A 19,549-nucleotide genomic window follows, 5' to 3' on the forward strand; every position below is an offset into this window, starting at 1 on the left:
TTAACCAGGACTGCTACAAGGATGCTTGCTGCTGACAATAGATGAACAGTGACAGAGTTACAGGCTCACACTGAAATTGGGGTACTTGTGAAGACTAGCTATTACATATAGTTACATGTAAAGTACTCCTGAAGTACTTGACGTTAGTGCCTGAAGAGATAGGGGCTGGGTTCAGCTGAGACCTTTCAGGTGACACAGATGTCCTCAGAGCCATTAATGGAAATATGAAGAATATTTTACACCTAAGCTAGTGCAACTGTCCTCCATGAAATGTGGGACCAATTAAATTTGGTAGACTGCTGACCAGGGCATCGATCAGTTTTCTCCATTCCTGGGATGAGTGTCAAATTTCTGTGCTAGCTCTGGAAGCAGGGAAACCTCAGGTATGTACATGTAGGTATCTGGACCTCAATTCTAATGTACATGATGGGCTTATGCAAGCATGGAATTTCTGCCTTGTCCACTTGTTTTCTGAGGATATTGAGCACTTTGAAGTAATCACCGAGTTCCTTAAAATTATATGTGGAGTGATAAAGCACAGTCACTCAGTCACCTGCTCTTCTCCCCTCATCACAGATGACAACAACGTCAACTCGGACCGGCGCATCTGCCGCATCCTGACCAACGACTTCCCCCAGTACTTTGCCATCATCTCCCGCGTCAGGCAGGAGACCAACACCATTGGCACCAGCGGTGGCATGCTCAGCTCAACGGTGGTGCCCCAGGTTCAGGCCGTCTTCCCCGAGGGCACGCTGACGAAGAAGATCAAAGTGGGCTTGCAGGTAAAGGCTGTGTTGGGAAACGGGCTTCCACAACTTACGGGAATGTCCGCCGTATCCGCTCATGTACATGAACTTGTAGCCGGCAAAGACCTGGACCCAGCTCTTGACTTTAGATTCTGATGGAGCCCAAGAAGTCTCATATCCTTTGAACGACCAGCAAAGCCTGCTGAAACAGACAAGTAAAAGAAAAGGAAAGAAAAAGAAAACAAAGCGAGTTTGTTCTTGGAATGACAGTAAATGCAAAATTATGCTAAGTTGTCGAATTAAATTCATGTTTGCTTTTATAAAGTGATCTCAAGTCTGTGTAGATCAGATGAGCCCTTTGTACATGTACTTATTCCCAGCCTTGGAGAACTGAGAATGTTGTTTCTTTCCCCCAAAAATTCAGGCCCAGCCGGTCGGCAACGAGGTAGTCAAGAAAGTCCTGGGCAACCGTGTGATGGTCAGCCCCATTGTGACCATTGAGCCCCGCCGCCGCAAGTTCCACAAGGCCATCACCGTGACGATCCCCATTCCCAACAACCAGGGCATCATCAACGGCTACGGCGGGGACACACCCACGCTGCGACTGCTCTGCAGTATCACTGGTAAGACGTCGGAGAATAGAAATTCAGACTAAAAACGTGCAATTTCTTATACGAGACGTGTAGACTGATCTAATGAACAGAATTGGAAGCCATCAATGTCACAGTACTATTCTGGTGTGCAGGTCTGGTGCTTGCCTTAAATTTTTCGTTTTGACCAATCTGCCTTGAGCAGAAGCACCCTCTCGTGGGTGCCATGTTGATGGGAGTGTTCATTTTGTTGGTAACGATGTGACCGTAACATTTGCATTTCGTAATCATCTGTTAACCAGTAATGTACAGCTCCCACCAAATGAGCCTTCGTTAAAAGGAAAAATGTGCCCTCTCTTGGTCCTGCATGGGGCTGACAAAGTATTGTAACAAGAATATGCATATATGCATCTTATGCTCAAGAACCTATGTGACATGCACCAGTTGCTGTTTATAATATCGCCTTGGATTTCTCAGTATATTTACATGTAACCGATGAGCTATGTCAAAACAATGGAAAGGTACTGCGTAAAGAAACACCCAATTTCGACGTGCACCTGATTGCTGTAAATTGACAGTTGTACAGTTACTATTGCTGGAGTACAAGTTCCTACTTCACTTCCCTACACTTTCTTGTTTCATCATACATGTAATTTCTTGATAGCTATTTAGATGTATAGCAAAAAGGAGATGGATTTTTGTCTTAATTAGTAATGGCTTTTTTGTCGTTTTGCATCCTTTGGTGTGATTTTGTCAGGTAAAAATATCGTTTCCAAAAAAGCTAGAAAAAGATTGCCACATTGCAGGATTGTAGCAGGAACTTTAGTGTGACTTTTGTTCCCAATTCCTTCAACATATCCCCCCGCAGATGAGAAACCAACGATGTCCAGCAGTCGTTTCAGTCTGTTGTCCCTAACGTCAGAAGACATTGAGTGTTATGGTATTATCAAGTCTTACCGGTGTTAGGTGGAATTTTAAAAAAGAAACGAAAAATGGAACAATGGCACAGACTTCTTAATTCAGCACGAGAAAATGTAACACTCACTTCACAAAGCACCCTTTGACTTGACTTGATGTTTTCAACTTTGGTCCTGTATTTTTCAATGTTGTTGTTGCTGTTCTCTGATGGAATTAAACAAGCACTGAAAATGCTGTTTTAGGACCTGTGACAAAAGTTACAGACTTGCTTGGGCCAGACTCAAAAGCCTAACATTTTCCCTATTTTGTGTCACTCTTGTTTAAAAGAATATGATGCCTTTTAGCACACCTCAGTATAACAGGTTTTTTGTAAAAATTCATGTGGCATCCTTCCTAGACATTTCTCTTACTATTGTGTCAATAAACACCATAATCAGTTTTATACTGATGTTTCCATCCTTATATATGTTTCTGAATACCCACTGGTATCTGCGTCCTCGAAATAGGCCTGCTTTCCTAAAAAGTTTTTCCGATCATAACCTCTTGCAGAATACATCCTGAACTTCACAGTCTACTTTTTAAAGTATTTTAGAAAAAGAAACTAATATACACATTTATAGGTCTTTTCCGTTACCTTGAACTCAATTTTAAGCCACCATTTCAGGTGCTTTATTCTCCCACCAACATAACAGATGGAGGTCTTGGTACTCTTAACTAACAATTTGCTTATTTGAGTTGTCTTTCTCCTCAGAGCCAATCTTGACCCAGCTGACTTACGGTGCTGACTTACTGTTATAAAGCCCAGTTCTGGTTGTTCGCTACAGTTCACTGTAACTTTCTCTTTTCTAATAGCAAGAAAGTCAACCTAGAACACTGACAAGTTCTCACCTTATTTCTTGATTAGGGGGAACCGCACCGGCCCAGTGGGAAGATATCACTGGCACTACCCCACTCACGTTTGTGGACAACTGCGTCTCCTTCACGACTACAGTCTCTGCAAGGCAAGTGTTAGAAGAACTCTGTTTGAGAGAATAAGTATAGAAACTTTGTACATGGTTTTTGTAGTTCTGATTATTTGGATGATATTTAAGCAAGGAAAGTTTTTACCCCACTTTTTTTCTCCAGGTTCTGGCTGATGGACTGCAAGGAGATTGACCAGGCCAGCAACTTTGCCCGGGAGCTGTATCACGAGCTCAAGGCGGTGCCCTTCATGGCTCGTTTTGCCATTTACGCCAAGACACACGACCCCATTGAGTCGCGCGTCCGTGTCTACTGCGTGACAGACGACCGAACCGACAAGACGCTGGAGCAGCAGGAACACTTCAAGGAGGTGGCCCGGAGCAAAGATGTCGAGGTGAGCAGAACACTTAATGTGGTGGGAACCAGTTAGAAGCAGTGCACATTACATGAATCTTTGGCAAATATTTTTGTAGCATAGCAAATACTTATAATAATAACAAGCACTTGTGAAGCGCCATCTATCTAGCAAACCATTTCAAGGCACTGTATAATCATTATCCCTGTACATTGGGCTCACACATGTAGAGTGAGGTGTCGAGTTGACATGTGAAAGCCTTTGGCACTTTCCACCCTGCTCCCACATGAAAACCTCATGGGTTTGTATCCATCGTGATGAAAATCAGTCGTGTTCAAGTGTAAACCAGTGGATGTCGGTTAGGTTTTTGGAAGGTCATATTAACAAAGAAAGTGTCTTCTCTCATTCTTTTAAGGAATCCATCATGTATAAAAACCTAAAAATATGGAAGGGCTGCGTAGCACCGTGATCAGAATAACGACAAGAATATGATATCAAAATCAGTGCTCTGAAATATGTGATTGCCGAGTTTACGGTAACTGAGTATCTTCTTCAGGGCAAGCAGATTCAGTTAAGGAACTGCTTTTTAAGGAAGGAATATTTTCTGCTATCTGGCAATGTGCCACGAAGGCTTATCACTATTGAAGTTTTTAATCCATGCCCTTCAACTTAATAGGTCTTAGAGAGTAAACCAATTTACATCGAGATGGCTGGCAACCTGGTGCCTGTCCAGAAATCCGGGGACCAGCTACACCTGGTCTTCTCCCCATTCCATGAGAACCGACTACCGTTCTTCGTCCGGGTGCGAGACTCGGCCACGGAGCCCTGCGGTCGGCTCTCCTTCATGTCAGAGCCCAAGGTGACCCGGGGCATGCCGCCACAGAAGGCGTTGTGCAACCTCAACATTACCATGCCTCCATTTGTCAAGGTAAGACTGGGTTTTTTGTTTTTGTTTTTTTTTGTTTTGGGGACTTTTTTAAAAAATTCTTTTGAGTAACCATTTCTGCTTGTTCAGATCAACTCTGAGACATAAAGTGGGACATTTGCATTATTTGCAGATATCAGTAACTGTAATTGCCATCTAAATTGTCATCTTTCCTGTTGAAGGTTACATTTAGGTGACACAACAAAACAGATTGATAGTGAATTATTTTGAATACGTAATAAGTATTTTTGACAAATTCAGTTACTGTGGTGGGCATTTTTGCTGTTAAATGGGAACAGTGCAGGGTAGGAACTTCCCAAAGGCAATTGCCTTGATGCTCCTGGTCCTTGCCTTGATGCCCGTTGAAATGATCCAATAGACAAGTTGATTGTTCATCAATACAATTGCCCTTTGTAAAGGTGTCATTGCCTTGCCCCTTCAAGAATGAAGTTCCTGCCCTGCAATTGCAGCAATATCTTACAAGTTGGTTTGGGGCCCACTAGTCATCTTTGCTACAAAAAAAAAGATCCAATTCCTGCTTCTTAACATTGAAGATATTACAACTAACAGATTATGCCTACAAGTAGACTTACTGTATTTGCATGACTTCTTTTTTAGTATAAGGTTTGCTTACTGACGGTATGTTTGGGGCTTTTAGTTGGTAGAAGAATGGATTTAGTCTTAGAAACTACGCCGGTACTTGACCTCTCAACTTTAAGGGGTTTGAGAACATTATCATGAAGTCTGTTGAATCATCATTCATTCATTCATTGTAGATCATTTTAGATTCCATTCAGAACACAAACATTTCTTTTTTCAATTTTTTGTGACATGTTAACAGTCTTTATCTTGGCATTTTCCCAACATTGTTCACTGAAATAAAATCCAATTTTGCAAATGTTACCTTTTACAATAAGGCGGAAAAAAAATATGACAAATGGCCCCAAAATTGGTTTCACATTTTTCTAAACTGAAGAGAGTTTTGTGATGGTTAAGCCTATTTTCATCCTCAATAATTCCTCAAATTTTATTTGCCATCTCTGTATTGTTGTGAAATTGAAACTTTTAAATATTGAAAAGGAAAAAATGATTAGATTTCTGGAGAAAACTTGCTGAGATTCAACAATATTGGTAAGAAAGTAAAAAGAAAGACCCGGCATTTTAGCCAAGATACTGTAATTAACCTATTAACCGCTGAACTCAACATGTTACTGATAGAACATGCATCGTTTTCCCCCCATCCCGTGTCTTCCACCACTGCGACTTTTATTCCCAACCTCTTTGCCTTGACCTTTGACCTCTACCCAGGTCAAACGGCCGAGCGAAAGCGAGTCGGAGAGTGAAAGCAGTGAGGAGGTAGCTTATTCAACAACCGACGCTTTTAGATTACACGTGTATATATGTCATGTGTTTGCGTGCGTTTGAGGGACAGTATCCGAGACATGCTCATGCTAAAGAGTGACAGACTCAAATTTAACTCAAATATTTGGTGGATTTTTTTTCCTGGTTGCTTTTTAGACGCCTTACTTGACGCCTTATCTCATTTGAAAGTTCACCATTTTATGCTTTTTTAGTAACCCACATAAAACATATTACAATGTATCGAACAATTAGAAATCCTTGTATTTACTCATAAAACCCCATAAGTTTACTTACGAAACTCATAAATTTATAATCTCCACTTTCACCCATTATGATTTTAACTGTGATTTCAACCCATTATGATTTCAAGGCATATTTTGATATGTTGACATGACACTGGTTGATCATTGTGGATTTTTCTTGTCAGATTGCTGAGTTTCCTTCGTCCTTTCAAGCTTAACGCTCGCATCTTCATTAAGAGGGAAACCAATGGCACAATTAACACAATTACGGATACTTCCATGATTGATGCTTTAATGAAAAATTACCCAGACGTCTGTATCGAGATCAAAAGAAATTGAAATCTACAGGAACCTTTCTCCTGTCATTGAAAAGCTGTACCTTTGAAATATCTTTCATATTTATGAATGGATCCATTGATGTCTGCCCTCTCTAGACGATGGTATTTGTCTCAGATGCGTCCCTTGTACTGCATGACTGTTGACTGTCTGCATGCTGGCTGGTCTGTCTGTGTCGGTAGTCACTTGTAGTGTTCCACACTGCGATAATTGCATGATGGCAAAGTTCGGCATTTCTGCACTGACCAAGCCATGAGCAGAAGAGCGGCACAGTGTCCTAATGACAAATTTTTGTCACCAATTTTTGGAGAATATTTGTTTAGGTATTAAACAATAACTCTTGCGCAGAGGAAAAGTAGAATCGGGGAGTGTGAAGTGACATTGAGAAATAGGAAGTGCTGGAGAAAACCAGTTGAAACAGTCTTGCACCAGAAATGGTTTCTGATGTTTTCTTGATTAACATGGAGTTCAATCATATAAAAGTTATGTTTCTGGAAACAATTTTTTCTTGATGTTACTGACATGATCATGTGACTTTCTGGAAGTCTTGGAATCCTTAAGATTTAAACTGTTGCTTAGTTTTCTGCAAGTGGTTTGTGAGCACTGCATGAAATCATCGCAGGCAAGGGTACCAGTTATCGTACACCAGCTATATCTGATTGGTTGAGTATGGGCAAAATATGTTTGTTGGCTATTGTGGTTCTTCGTAGTTTGGGCAGATGGATCACTCATGAACCAGAGTACAAGTCAAAGATGAGAATTTGTCCATTTATTTGCACAAAAATTAATTACATGTAATTTGGACAAAGGCGTCAGATGAAAGTTGTGTGATAAATTTTAAATTGGTTGGAGTAGTTTGAGGCTTTGGGTAGAATAGTTCACATGGTTGTCTGTTATGAGAGCCAGTTAAATGCATGCACTTAATGTGGGTAGACGTGCAAGTAGTTTTGAAGAGGGTATCAGGAGATGACATATTTCAACAGAAAAATGAGACTTCTTAAAGGATGAACGTGAAGACAGGACAAGAAACAAATGAAAAAGGCGTGTTTAAAAATTTAGTGACGTGTAATTGATAAACAGCTTCTTTCTTTTTTTAGACCTAAGGTGTTCTTGGGGGTGATTGTGGATCAGTGAACTCCTGTTTTGAGAGTTGAACACTGTAAGAAATTGGAGAATAGTGAAAAGAGAAAAAGTTGATGGTAATGAAGGAAAGTTCTGACCAATAGTGAATGTGAACATAAGCACGAATGATATTTTGGAGACACGTTTCCCTCACCTCATATAAAGAAGTGTAAAAACATCATCCTGCTGTTACTAACCCATCATCAGCAGTTACCATGGTTACATGTACCGTACACAAACAGTTGCTCCGAGCAAGGGCTGTCCTCATCAAACAGGCTTCAGTGGCATTTCAAGTTCAGTGTGTTTGAAAAATCAAGAAAAATTCAAGAAATATTGGGGCCAGTACTGAAATGTGCTCGTACAGATGATGCCACAAATTTCTGACAAAATCATGTCATTTAACAATCTCTTGCCATCCGATAGACTATGGCTCAGTCTGTCACAGTTGTTTGATGGGAACAGTTTTTGTCGGAAGCATTGGTGGAAATGGTGTTAATATGAACTAACCAAGAATTAAAAAGGTCAGTGCACCGATGAAATCAACTGGCATGTTACCAGCATATATCATGAAAGGACGGTTGCTCAAAACAAATGGAGCCATGCACTGTATTTCTGAGGAGTAGTTCTAGGGCTCTGTACCTTCTATTTCCCTGGATTATTTTTAATAATGAAATTAGCATTTCATTTTATTGGTGGGCTGACCTTTTTAAACAAACAAACAAACAAAAAGATTGCTTATGGATTTATTTTGACCATGTATGGACCATCACTTGTCATTTCTTTCATTGTGGGATCACGGAGCAAGTCCACCATGTTAGCGCATACAGATGTTTTTGTTGTTGAAAGGCCAAAATTTCACAAGCTGTAGCATTGGAGTTCGCAGGTTTATATTTTGCTCTGGTGTAATTTGCCCACATTTTTTTTCCCCCCGGGTTCAAGTGGCAGTTTTTTTGACATCCACACGCTCCCCTTTTCTCTACTTAAAACATGAACAGCTGTGTTTTTTTCCTCCCCATCCTGGCTGCTGAAGGCTGTCATTTGTGGCTGCTGTACATTGAAGATGATCAGTGCATATTTGAGTGTCATGAAATGATTTTTTATTTGATGGGTTAACCCTGCATCAGTATCATGAAACCTGTGACCAATCTTGCTGCTTTTAATTGTACCTTTTGCTTTGGTAATAGTTCCCTGCCGGCCACCGTTGACAGATGGTGAAATCTCGATTTCGTTTGTTCATTTATCCTTCTCTATGTTTTTTCTGTTAGAGATTCAATGTGCAAATTTGGAGGAAGAAATCCATGTGGGAAATGGAAACAGAGCATGACTGTTGCAATACTTGTACAAATTGTTTTCACTGTAGATCCCTCCCCCCCAGAAAAGAATGTTTACATTTATTTGGAGGATGGGTGGGTGGGGGACTTTATGTATTGAATAATGTCAGAAGTTGCCATGTATCTGTGTGTGTGATACATGTACATGTATGTCTGTATATGTTGAATTTGTGCGTTTTTAGGAAACGCCACGTCAGGGGCATTGGTCGTTGTACATGTTGGTCATGTACAGTACATGTACATTTTCCCAAATACGTGTTCTTGCATGGTTAAAAACTACATACTGCGCACATGTGTGTGCTTCATTCACCCTAGATCAGTCTCCATCCGGTGCACATAGTCTCTGTTGTCAGGACACCTCGGTGTTTGGAAGCATTTTTAAATGCTTTTTAAGGAATTGACAGCTGCTTGCGTGAACGATGCTGTCTGCCTGTATGCATTCAACCAGTGGGAACATTTTAGGGATATCCCAAATCTCAGCTCTGTCTCCAGCTCCTGTTTCAGGTTTCAGTTTTATGAATTTTAGTTTCTTGAGTGGAGACCGTTGAGGTCAACACAGCTCCCTTCTCTGCAATGGGGGGGTGAGTTCTGAAGAATCCCCGTTTGGTGCCCCCCTCACATGAGATGATTCTAGAGCTTGACGTTAAGCCACGGATGGAAACAAACAAGAGATTTGTGATGACCCTTTGGAGGCTCTCTCTCTCTTCTGAGGGTCAAGTAAGGGCATAGATGTACCTCAGTTTTTTGCTCAACACGAATAGATGTGAGGTGTCTTGATGACTGACATGTGCCTGCATAGATTATACGCGTGTCATTGTCTGTGTGTCATTATCTTCAAAAGAGTGTTGCATGGGTTGTTGTACCCCTATGAAAACCGTCCGGCATGGGTTGTTGTACCCCTATGAAAACTGTCCGGCCGATTCTCATCATCCTCATCAGTTGTGGAACAAACTTCACTCTGTTCATGTTGGTTTATTTCCTTCCATTCACTGTCCACAATTTTTCTCTCTCTGTAGGAATACAGAATGGAGAAAGGCGAGGTATGCATGAGGAATTTGTTGTCCCCGAGTTCCCACTTTGTGCTTCATTTTATTTTCCACTTAACCAATCAGGTTCAAGTTGTCCTTGTGAAGACAGAAAAATAGAAATTTTTTCTCACCGGGATTTGTTGGCTGTTTTGCCGCTTGTGTCTATGTTTTCTGTTAGTGGGCGTTCAAGTGAGATGTTTATGTTGTTTTTGTTGAAGTTGGTGACGTTGACAGTGTAGTGTAAATGCACAACACATTTTGACCTTTTTTTGTGTTGTTTATCCCATCTAACTTTGTTGTGATGCACCTGTCAGTTTTATGATGTAATTTTAGAAATAATCAAGGTTAATTAATTTTGTGGGGCATACATGGAATTGTTGCAGAAAACTTGTCAGGCACATTAAATGGCAGACTTTTTTGAGCGAGTATTTTCATGGTTGCTACTCGAATTGACAGGTTGCGAGTTAAAACTGCATGTCTGTTCGAGATGTTTTGCCTCTTTGAAAGACACTGAACAAATTCACTCCTGTTGTAGAACTTTTTCTGGATGACAGAATATCTTTCTTGAAATTTTCACTGCGAGTGTGTACCAAGTCAGCATTGCTTTCTGTTACTTTGACTCGCGTGCTTTCCGCACATGTCGTCAATTAGTTACAGCTGTCTGTTACATTTGTGAAATGTAACCTGCTTATCCGTGTGCACATGTATGCTTTCCTGTACGGACGCACAGTGGAAAAAGAAAAGGTCTCCAATTAGAAACAGTTATTCAATGCACAGAACGGTTTTCATTGCAGCACCAGCAATATTTGAAATCTGATCAAATTAATGCCATGGAAGTTTGGAAACGTATGTTGGTCTTGTTTTCTATTGATTTCAGCCCATGATAAATTTGCTTTGGGAAAAACAAAAACTGCAGGCTTTCCTTTTTTTGTTGCATGGCAGAATATTTCTTACATTCTCATGGCAAAACTTGATTCGATATCTTCTGTTTTCTTCCCCCTCAAAAAATGGTTTCAGAGAGAACAGTATTCCCAGGTAGGGACCTTTGAGGTTGTATTCCCTCATTTCTTTCTCTTTTTTTGGAAATTATTGTATATTTTTTTTCCCAATTTTCAATGAAAGAAAACGCAAACCATTTTATTACGAGATACATGTGTATGTGTTATAACACAGTAACCCAGTGTACCTCGTCGTTCGTGTTGTGTTTGTTGTTGAAATGACTTTGTAAAGCCAAACATTTTATTTGAATATTCTCAGAAGAATTTGCTTTCCTTTTTTTTTTTACATTTTGAATTGACCATTCCATAAAACTTTTAAAATCTTTCCTTGTTCTTTTGAAACATTGGGCATTTAAATGCCTGACCCTTTTTGTCAGTACGTTTATTACCTGAAAATCAAGTTTAAGAACAGTTAGTTTCACTGTGTTACAATATCAGTGTGAAGACTATGAAGTTTGTAATACAAGATGAAATGCCCTTGCAACTGAAACTAAGTAGCAATTTATGTTTTCTCTTCTGTAGCAGAAAGAGGGAAAAACCACCATCACTCAGGTACTGGAAAGGAATGTAATAATGGAAGGCCCTGCGTGTTGTATGTAAACCCCCCCCCCGCCCGCATGCTTCCGGTTGCTCACTGTGGCCTACATTGTTGAGTCCCATGTTCCATCCTATCCCAAGTCTCCCATTTCTTACCCTATCCCAGGTCTGTCCAAATCTGTTAAAACAGAATGGGAACCCCCCCCCAAAAAAGATATGTGTTTAAAAACAAAAATGTATTAGTTGGAGTTTAAAAAGTGTGGAACGTGTTTCTTTGACCTTTTCTTTGACCTTTTCTTTCGGAAATTTACGCCCCCTGTAAAATATCAGCATGATTGTCAACATGGACTAAAAAAACCATGACACTGTCATTTCTCAGTCCTCCATTACAGTGCACCTGTCTCTCCATGTGTGTAACTCCTGCTTCAAAGTGAAATCCCCTCATGAAGCAAATGTGGAAAGAGTTTGACACTTAATGAGCCAGTCTGGTGTTTCTAAAAAGCAAGGCTATCTGATGGGAAAAAAGAATGGGCATGAGCCAGTGTGGGACGTGCCGATAGAGCAGACCTCTGCACCCTTGTCTGAATGACCTGGGACACGCGGCGTGTTAAGCATGTGCTGTTGGAATATCAAACTGACTCATTATGCATAACTGGTAGTGATAATCACGTACTAAATGAAACCATTTCTTCTGTGTTTTGTTCCCCATTCCTTCTTCCTTTTCTACCCCTTTTTTGCCGTTTCGTGGCAAGTTCTTGCCTGGAGTAAGAGCCGTGCATATCACGTTGCCGTGAATCACATGGTCTGATCATAGTGGAGATCATTCAAAATGACCATGCTCTGAGTTTGTAAACTGACAGCGAGATAAAAGTGGGGGGGGAGGAGTGAAGGGAAGGAGCCTTGCTGCGCACAGATTGGACAGGAACAAACCACTTTAGCCCCTAAATCCCTTGTGCTGAAGCAGCCTTCCAGCGTCAGTCTAAACCAACCAGCCTTGCCAAAATTTTTCCAGAGATACCAGTGGATGCTCTGAAATTTCAGGTTACATGAGTTTGTCGAAATTGATAGGCACAGACTTTTTAAGAAGGCAAATCAAGCTTCCCCCATCCCTCTTTGTGTCTGTCCATCTCCTCAAGTTTTTCTCTTTCCTCCCAACTTAGTCTTCAGCTGACAAAAATCTCTCTCTTCTTTACCCTAATTCTTTGCCTGAATTCACACGTCCCTCTTGGCAAACAGATCTACTCTCTCACTCGCGTTGACGAGTACCCAAAGGTAAAACAAAGTGTATTTGATGTCTGTCTGCACTCTCCGTCCCCCCAGATAGCAAAGTGATGTAACAGTTTCATGACTGTCACTGTCACATTTATCGATATGACTTTTTGTTGAATTTGTCATTGTCACCAAAGAAATAAAACAAGAAAGTGTTTCTTGTGACACCTTTTTCCTGCAGCAGTTTATATCCTTTTTTGTTCCATTTATCCTGTATTAAAGTCTTGGTTGCTAAGAGAAAAATTGACAACTAGAGATCGCCCGTCTATTTTTGTTGCTTCGTGAATTTTTTTTCCAGCTGTATCTGAATATGTCATTGATGGTGTTTATTATGTTCACCATGAAACATCGTAAGCCTCACATTGTGAAGCCGTTACATTGTCACATTAGTGTGTTTTGATTTTTTTTCAAGTCCTGTGTATATTTCATTGCTTGTATTTACAGTTGTAATATAGCCTAAATCAAGGAAAATATTACTTTCAACTTGTAGTGCAAATATATACATGTATGTACTAACAAAACCCACTTTTTGAAACAGTTTGAACCGTTTTTCCATTGGCCAAATATTTTGTTTATTGTATATAAATGTGACAGGTTTTAAAATGCATACACGTGTATGTAAAGACATTTAGCTACTTTTGTTGGTTGTTTTCGCCCTAACATGTCCGTGTACATTTACTTCATTCTGTTTGTTTGTATTTTTGTGTCAGTGTCGGAAGTTAGTCAGATGCAAAGTTATAAATTCTGGTTTGTAAACTGTTTAACTAACAGAACAAGTCCTTGTGATTAATTAACAGAACACGTCCCGGTAATTTAAAAAAAGTAAAATGATCCAACAATTCTTTTTGTATCAGTTAAAAGCAGCAAGATTCACATGCTTTCATGAAGGCTTTTGTTGGTGTTAAGGGGGCTAACTAGTCAATTTTTGTGAAGATTTTCCCAGGTGAGGTCATTAACAATCTGGTTACCTTGCAAAGTTATATATAAATCTATGTACGGTACAGATTGCCTTTTTTTTTTTAAAGAAGGAACCAGATTCAATTGAAGATGGTCTGGCTTCTTATCACCACATTACACATAACCATGTAACATATGCAAGGTAACCTGATTATGCTTTGGTCTTGATGCAAGGTAAGCATGTATATTTTAAATGCGTATGAAATAAATCACCTTTCACCTGTAACAAAATCCCTTGTTTTTTCCCCATCCATAAGCATGTAATGTTAATCCTATCTTTGTGGGTATTTTTGGTGCTGCAATTGCAGGATGAAGCGGCTAGTAATCTCAACTTTGCATCAATCAAACTACGCAAGAAGTACACCTTCCTTCAGGACCCGGCAATGAGTGAGTACTGTTCAGCACTATAATTCATGTCTAGGAATCTAGGAGTCAGCTTGCATGTCCAAAGAGGCATATTCTGGGTAAACTCAACTGTTCTGGGATAGGTTTGTTGTTCCAGAAAGGACAATTGTAAGCATTTGATGCAGCCAAGGAATTGTACTTAACCACTTCGTGCCGGGGTGCCCGGTACCAGAGACGTTGGCTTTATGTGCATGGCTGGGGTGCCCGAAATCAGACAAAGGAGCTGGACCTTGTAACAAAAGACCGTACAAGGAACAAAAGACCGGGCTGCTGGGAATTGCCAACATTTTTTTCAGTTGTCAATAGTGGAGGAAATCTGTCATTGTTTTGAATGATTATACCTCTGTTTGTGGCATTCAGCGCGAGCAGATTACCACCGGGGACAATCACTCCAGCGCTCCAGGGATGAGTGATACAATACCGCTGCACGCTAATCTGGTCTGCATTTGAAAAGACGCCAGCAGCACACTGGGCCAATTTCGGGAACAAAGCAAAATTACATAACACCGCACCATCAGGGCTCTCTTTACAAGGTGGCAGGCCTGGCTGAAATATTTGGGCGTCAATAGATGTTGTCTGTCAGATTAGAGTAGCCACCAGACAGTCATTCGTGTGGGTGTAAACGTCCAGTAAATAAAGTTATGAATTGTTGAAGAATTTTGAAAATGGAAAATCTTGAAAATCCCCCAGGAATACGTCATGCAACTTCAAATTAAACCCAGCAGTATATGGTTAAGGTAGCGTATGCCTGTGTATCAGACAAGGGCTTTGCTTATGATAGCAAGTGTCCAGCAAGAACCGTCTGGAAGCTTGGTCAACTTGACGATGAAATTAGAACTGAATGCATTGCAGCATACTTTTCAGCCAAATGCTGGGGACAAGGCTGACCAGGGAACCAAGATTGCAGTAGGATGTGACAGCTGTTCTGCTGGAGCATGTCTGCAGTTGGATACAAGGTTGCAAGTGTGAGGTGCCTTACAAAGCAATCACTTGTTAACTCTTCCTGATCAGGGCCACCTACTGTTTGCAAGGTGCAGTTTAAACCAGTGTTGCAGGAGCTTAAGAGAAATCAGTTGGTTTTAAGGGTTGGTTCATGTCTTATATGAAACTTGTAGTGAAAGCAAAGCGAGCATATCATATTCAAAGTTACATCTTCATCACAACATTTTCTGTTCCCTAATGTGCGTGTGAAGTAACTGTTGGTGGCCTTTGCGCTTGTTGACAGGTCCGACCAGCGCCCACGCCAGGGCCGAGATCCGCCTGATGCAGGTGGCCAAGGAGATCGGCACCGACTGGCGGGCGCTGGGGCGCCAGCTTGGGGTCAGCGAGAAGGACCTGCAGGAGATTGAGAATGAAAACGACGAGATTGAGGAGCAGGCCTTTGTCATGTTGCACGCGTGGGCGGAGGACGCCAAGGAAAATGCCACAAGTACGTACATGTGAAAATTCCCACTGTGTGTAACAAATCTTTCTCACTGTGCACCCCAATTTGCTCTTATGCATACACGCTTGAGGGCGATATTACAGTATTGCCATGCCAGCCAACGAAGCCATGCGCAGGGGCATAAATTTTAGTCTGTACAAAGACGCTGCATATCACTGCTTGAAGGCTGGAGGAAGTAGAGAATAGCTCAAGTATTATTCAGGCAGGTTTTAATTACTGCTTGCCCTCAGTTACGCGTGTACACTTCAGGTTAGTTGTGAAATATTTTTTGTGAGCGACATGTTTAAAGGCTGGTGGATTTTCTATATTTAGTGGTACTGGTGGACTGAGGGAAAACAAAACGGTGAATAAACATTGATTGTAAAAGAAAGACAAACAGTAGCAGAGTATTTGTTTTGGAAGATGTTTTGGTGGGGACTACTTGGTAGCACATGATTTTTCTACCAATTTCTTTCAGTGATTACGGTTAGTTCAGCATCAGTAAAAAACGGGAATTTGTGATGTCAGATCAAATCTCCGCGCTGTGAATTCACAAAAGTTGAACACATTTCAAGTCAGGAAATTTCGCTGCAGTTTTTCATGTCATCGAATTCGCTTTGCTTTTGTGTTTGCCGGAAGTATTTGAGGACTCCTCATGTGTTCTATTTCCCACTGTCTAGTGCGTGTATGATTTTCACTTCAAAATATCTCTAAAGTAATTTTAAAAGTGCTGTAATAATAGAGTTTATGTGTAAGTGGATCCTCAGAGGGCAAAAGTTTTGTATCACTGGGATTGGCACAGGTAAACCTCTTGTGCATTTGTTGCAATTAACTTAAAAGCAACAAAAACAGCTTCTGCGATACCGTGGAGATGCCGGCAACACATACTCCATATTTGGTAGTTACAGAAGGTGAAAGAGGAGACCACGCCAATTTTTTTCAGCCTTCTTGTACCTTTTTTAATTTTGTTTTCTTCTGTTACCATATCTGTGCAGTATGTTTTGTCAGTTTCTCTTGGTTTGCCCTATTCCTCACAGCCGACAAACTCTCAGACGCGCTCCACGAAATCGGCCGTGGTGACGTCGCCAACAAGTGTCTCGCAGACTACGCAGTCATGGACGTCTCGATAGATCGTGAGGAGGACACATCAGACTTCCTGCGGGACATGGAGCGGGCCATGTACGAGGCCAGCCTTAAGCACGGTGAGACGGGTCTGACAATGGCATGAAACTTCAAAGATTGTGTTGGATCCCATTGATAAAAACTGAGCCACGAGGGGACCCTCCACAACATATTTGATAGTTTATCATTCTGAAGTCCCACCATGTATTCCGGTGTTGCAGTTGAGTTCGTCACAAGTCGCCGCAAGTCAGTTGCGAGTCATGTATTCTTCAGCCAAGTCACAAAGCTGTTGAAATAGGCTGACAGAAGCGTTTCTTTGTCACTGCTCACCCTGTAACTTACGACTGGTGTGATGAAGGAATTGTGGCTGGAGTTGTTAAAAGGAATTGTGCTGGGCATTGTGGTGGACTTGACTACGGCACTGATTCTCATTCAGTGTAAAATAATGAACTTGCTTGCAGCTCCATTGGCATTAGTTTTGTCTTGGAGAAGATTGATCATGATAGTGGTGGAAAATAAAATAGCAGTTCGACTAGATTTCTGAACGTGTTTTGGACATTCAAACCCCGTTTTGGGGATAACTTTAGACTAACTCTGTCTTCTTCTTTCTCTTTCCAGACGAAGACAAACACAAGCCTGGAGTCACCATTGACATCACAGGGGTAATTAGCATAGTATAAATTTGTGCTCGGACACCTTGTCTGCACGTGTCATGTCTTGTTCTGTGTCCTTGTGTTTTGTGCGTGAGTGTGAGATGGGTGGTAGAATTGACTTTGGTTGAAGTTCTTTTTTTTTGTCTTTTGGTGTTTGTTAGCTAAGAAAGAGGTCATTAATGTGTTGTTTCAGTGTGGTGTATCGAGTAAAAAAAGGGAGAGATTGTTACAGAAAGTTGAAAGGTATGTGGCTGAGAGAAAGTTTAGAGGAATTGCCACAGACAGTGGTAATGACAGATGTGATGACGGACTGGGTGACAGATGGTGCATACAACTTGGTGCAAGATGTTAGCTGAAAAAAAAAAAGTCCACCGTTTGCCGCTGCATGCACAGCGCTGTGTGTCAAAGCAGGCACTGAAGCAAAGGAATCCAGCAGCACTGAAACCTCGGCTTAAAACAGTGATGTTTGGCTGAAAGCAACTTTATCAATGCCCTTTTATACTGTTACAAGATCGCAGAATTTTTTGGTTTCTAGTGTTTTGTTTCTTTCATTTCATGACTTTCTGTTTTTATAGTGAAATATGCTTTCATTTTGCAGGTCTGCTCCTTTGTAATTGGTCTGTTTTACGTGCTTTGCTTTGCTTTTTGCATTTCGATGAACTTATGTTCTGGATGTTTTATGTCAGTTTTTGAGGGACGATCTGAATGAAATAAAAGTTGTTTAAGTTCTTTTAGAAGGGGTTACTGTGTTTTTGTGTTCTTTTTCTGGTTCTTTGTTCTTATTTACTGCGGCTTTGCATCATGTTTTAAAACAAGAGGGAAGGTTTTATTCGCTGTTGACACCTTATTTTGTTCCCATTGTAGGTTGACATCTGCATTGTCTCATGCCTTGGAGTTTTTGTAGTCGTTAATTCATTTGAATGCAGTCTTTTCTTTCATCTTGTGCTTGTCACAATCAGCCCATTGCTTGAGCGACTCTTGGGACTGTTTCTGTAGATTGGTGGAGACTCTTTGCAGGTCATGGAATGTGGTTCATTTTTCTTTCTTTGTCCAATTGTCCTGAGGCTGGGGTTCTTGCAAGCTTGATCGTGGCCGGGTGTACATTTAGATCTTTTAGGTTTGATGCCATGTTTCACTCGTGAAGTGCTTCAGTCGGAATGTACCTGTTATTAGACTTTGATCAATTTTGAATGAAGTGTGTGGTAGTGGTTTTTTGTTTTTGTTTTTTTTTTGTTGGTGCCAGTTTTGCCATGAGATAGATTTAACACAAGATGGTTTTAGATAATCATGATTTGGATTGTTGGTAGTATCAATTTTTGTCACGCATCTTGACGATTTGGGGGGCTTTGAAAAGAAAGAGAAAACGTTTGATATGCTGTTCATTAGGCCTCCTTTTTAACCCCACAAACTGGATGAAATGTTGCTACGAAATCTACGCCCAGTATCAGCAAAGCACATGCAGTATAACCTATCAGATTTGCTCGAGGCATCCATAACTCTAGAACTTCCTAACTCTGACACCCCCCGCCCGTCCAATTTCCCTGTCTTTCAATCCTCTGTTGTCCTTCCCTCCCGCTCTTTTTCTCCATCCTCCATTTCTCACTGGTGCTCTACACTTTTTTCTCCTCCCCCCCCGCCCCGTATCCCTTGAATGTTCCTGTCCACACCCCTCCCCTTTGCTTGTTTCCCCTGTCCGATCATTTACTAACTTGCCAATCAGGATGATGGAGGAGCTTTCCGTGAATTGCAGGACGAGATTGAAGCAGACAAGGTATGCATTCACTTCACTTCACCCCCAACCCACCCACCGAATGGATCAGTCCACACAACTCCTTGAACCTTTGACCCCATGGCCTCTGACCTCTCCAACTCTGGTCCAAGTGTCGTCATACTTACCACTGCCTGTGATCTCATTTTCACCAACTAATCGAAATGGTTTGTTGACAACAGAAATGTCAGCAATTCCATTAATTTTTTTTACCTTTTAAAGTTTGAAATTCCCATTTGCCCCCCCCCGTAGCCGTACCTATTTACAGTGAAGTTCACCTCAAGCTGGTCTTTTTCATGCTGTTACCGATTTTTTATTGCATTCAGTTTTCCGTTCCATTGTTTTCTTTGAGAACTGCTTGAAATCTTTCTATCCAGCCTCCTTCACGTTTAATACCAGATACTATATCAAGGTTTTTTTTCTCCTTGTAATTTGAAAACATTAGAGTTAATAAAAACCTATCTGTTACTGTGCAGCTGCACATTTTTACCAATTCAACATA

General features: G+C 41.0%; 1 protein-coding gene across 50 annotated transcripts in view; it reads left to right on the plus strand.

Annotated features, from left to right (window-relative positions):
* LOC110973034 (uncharacterized) overlaps window positions 1-19,549 on the plus strand; it is a 173,678-nt gene that overhangs the window by 116,776 nt on the left and 37,353 nt on the right. For 37 of the 50 annotated variants that reach the window (XM_087130110.1, XM_087130109.1, XM_087130113.1 and 34 more), the window contains 15 exons: window positions 577-782; window positions 1,171-1,369; window positions 3,159-3,255; window positions 3,380-3,608; window positions 4,246-4,497; window positions 5,803-5,850; window positions 9,904-9,927; window positions 10,933-10,950; window positions 11,436-11,465; window positions 12,687-12,722; window positions 13,985-14,063; window positions 15,307-15,510; window positions 16,542-16,706; window positions 17,245-17,288; window positions 19,000-19,050. In XM_087130110.1, the coding sequence (XP_086986236.1) occupies window positions 577-782; window positions 1,171-1,369; window positions 3,159-3,255; window positions 3,380-3,608; window positions 4,246-4,497; window positions 5,803-5,850; window positions 9,904-9,927; window positions 10,933-10,950; window positions 11,436-11,465; window positions 12,687-12,722; window positions 13,985-14,063; window positions 15,307-15,510; window positions 16,542-16,706; window positions 17,245-17,288; window positions 19,000-19,050 (1,682 nt within the window). The remainder of the gene's footprint in view (window positions 1-576; window positions 783-1,170; window positions 1,370-3,158; window positions 3,256-3,379; window positions 3,609-4,245; window positions 4,498-5,802; window positions 5,851-9,903; window positions 9,928-10,932; window positions 10,951-11,435; window positions 11,466-12,686; window positions 12,723-13,984; window positions 14,064-15,306; window positions 15,511-16,541; window positions 16,707-17,244; window positions 17,289-18,999; window positions 19,051-19,549) is intronic. The other 13 variants (XM_087130130.1, XM_087130141.1, XM_087130138.1 and 10 more) reach the window with 7 other exon arrangements.

Source organism: Acanthaster planci, linkage group LG19 (assembly GCF_054643075.1).
Source record: "Acanthaster planci isolate LZ-2023a linkage group LG19, COTS_SCS, whole genome shotgun sequence".
Lineage (NCBI taxonomy): Eukaryota > Metazoa > Echinodermata > Asteroidea > Valvatida > Acanthasteridae > Acanthaster > Acanthaster planci.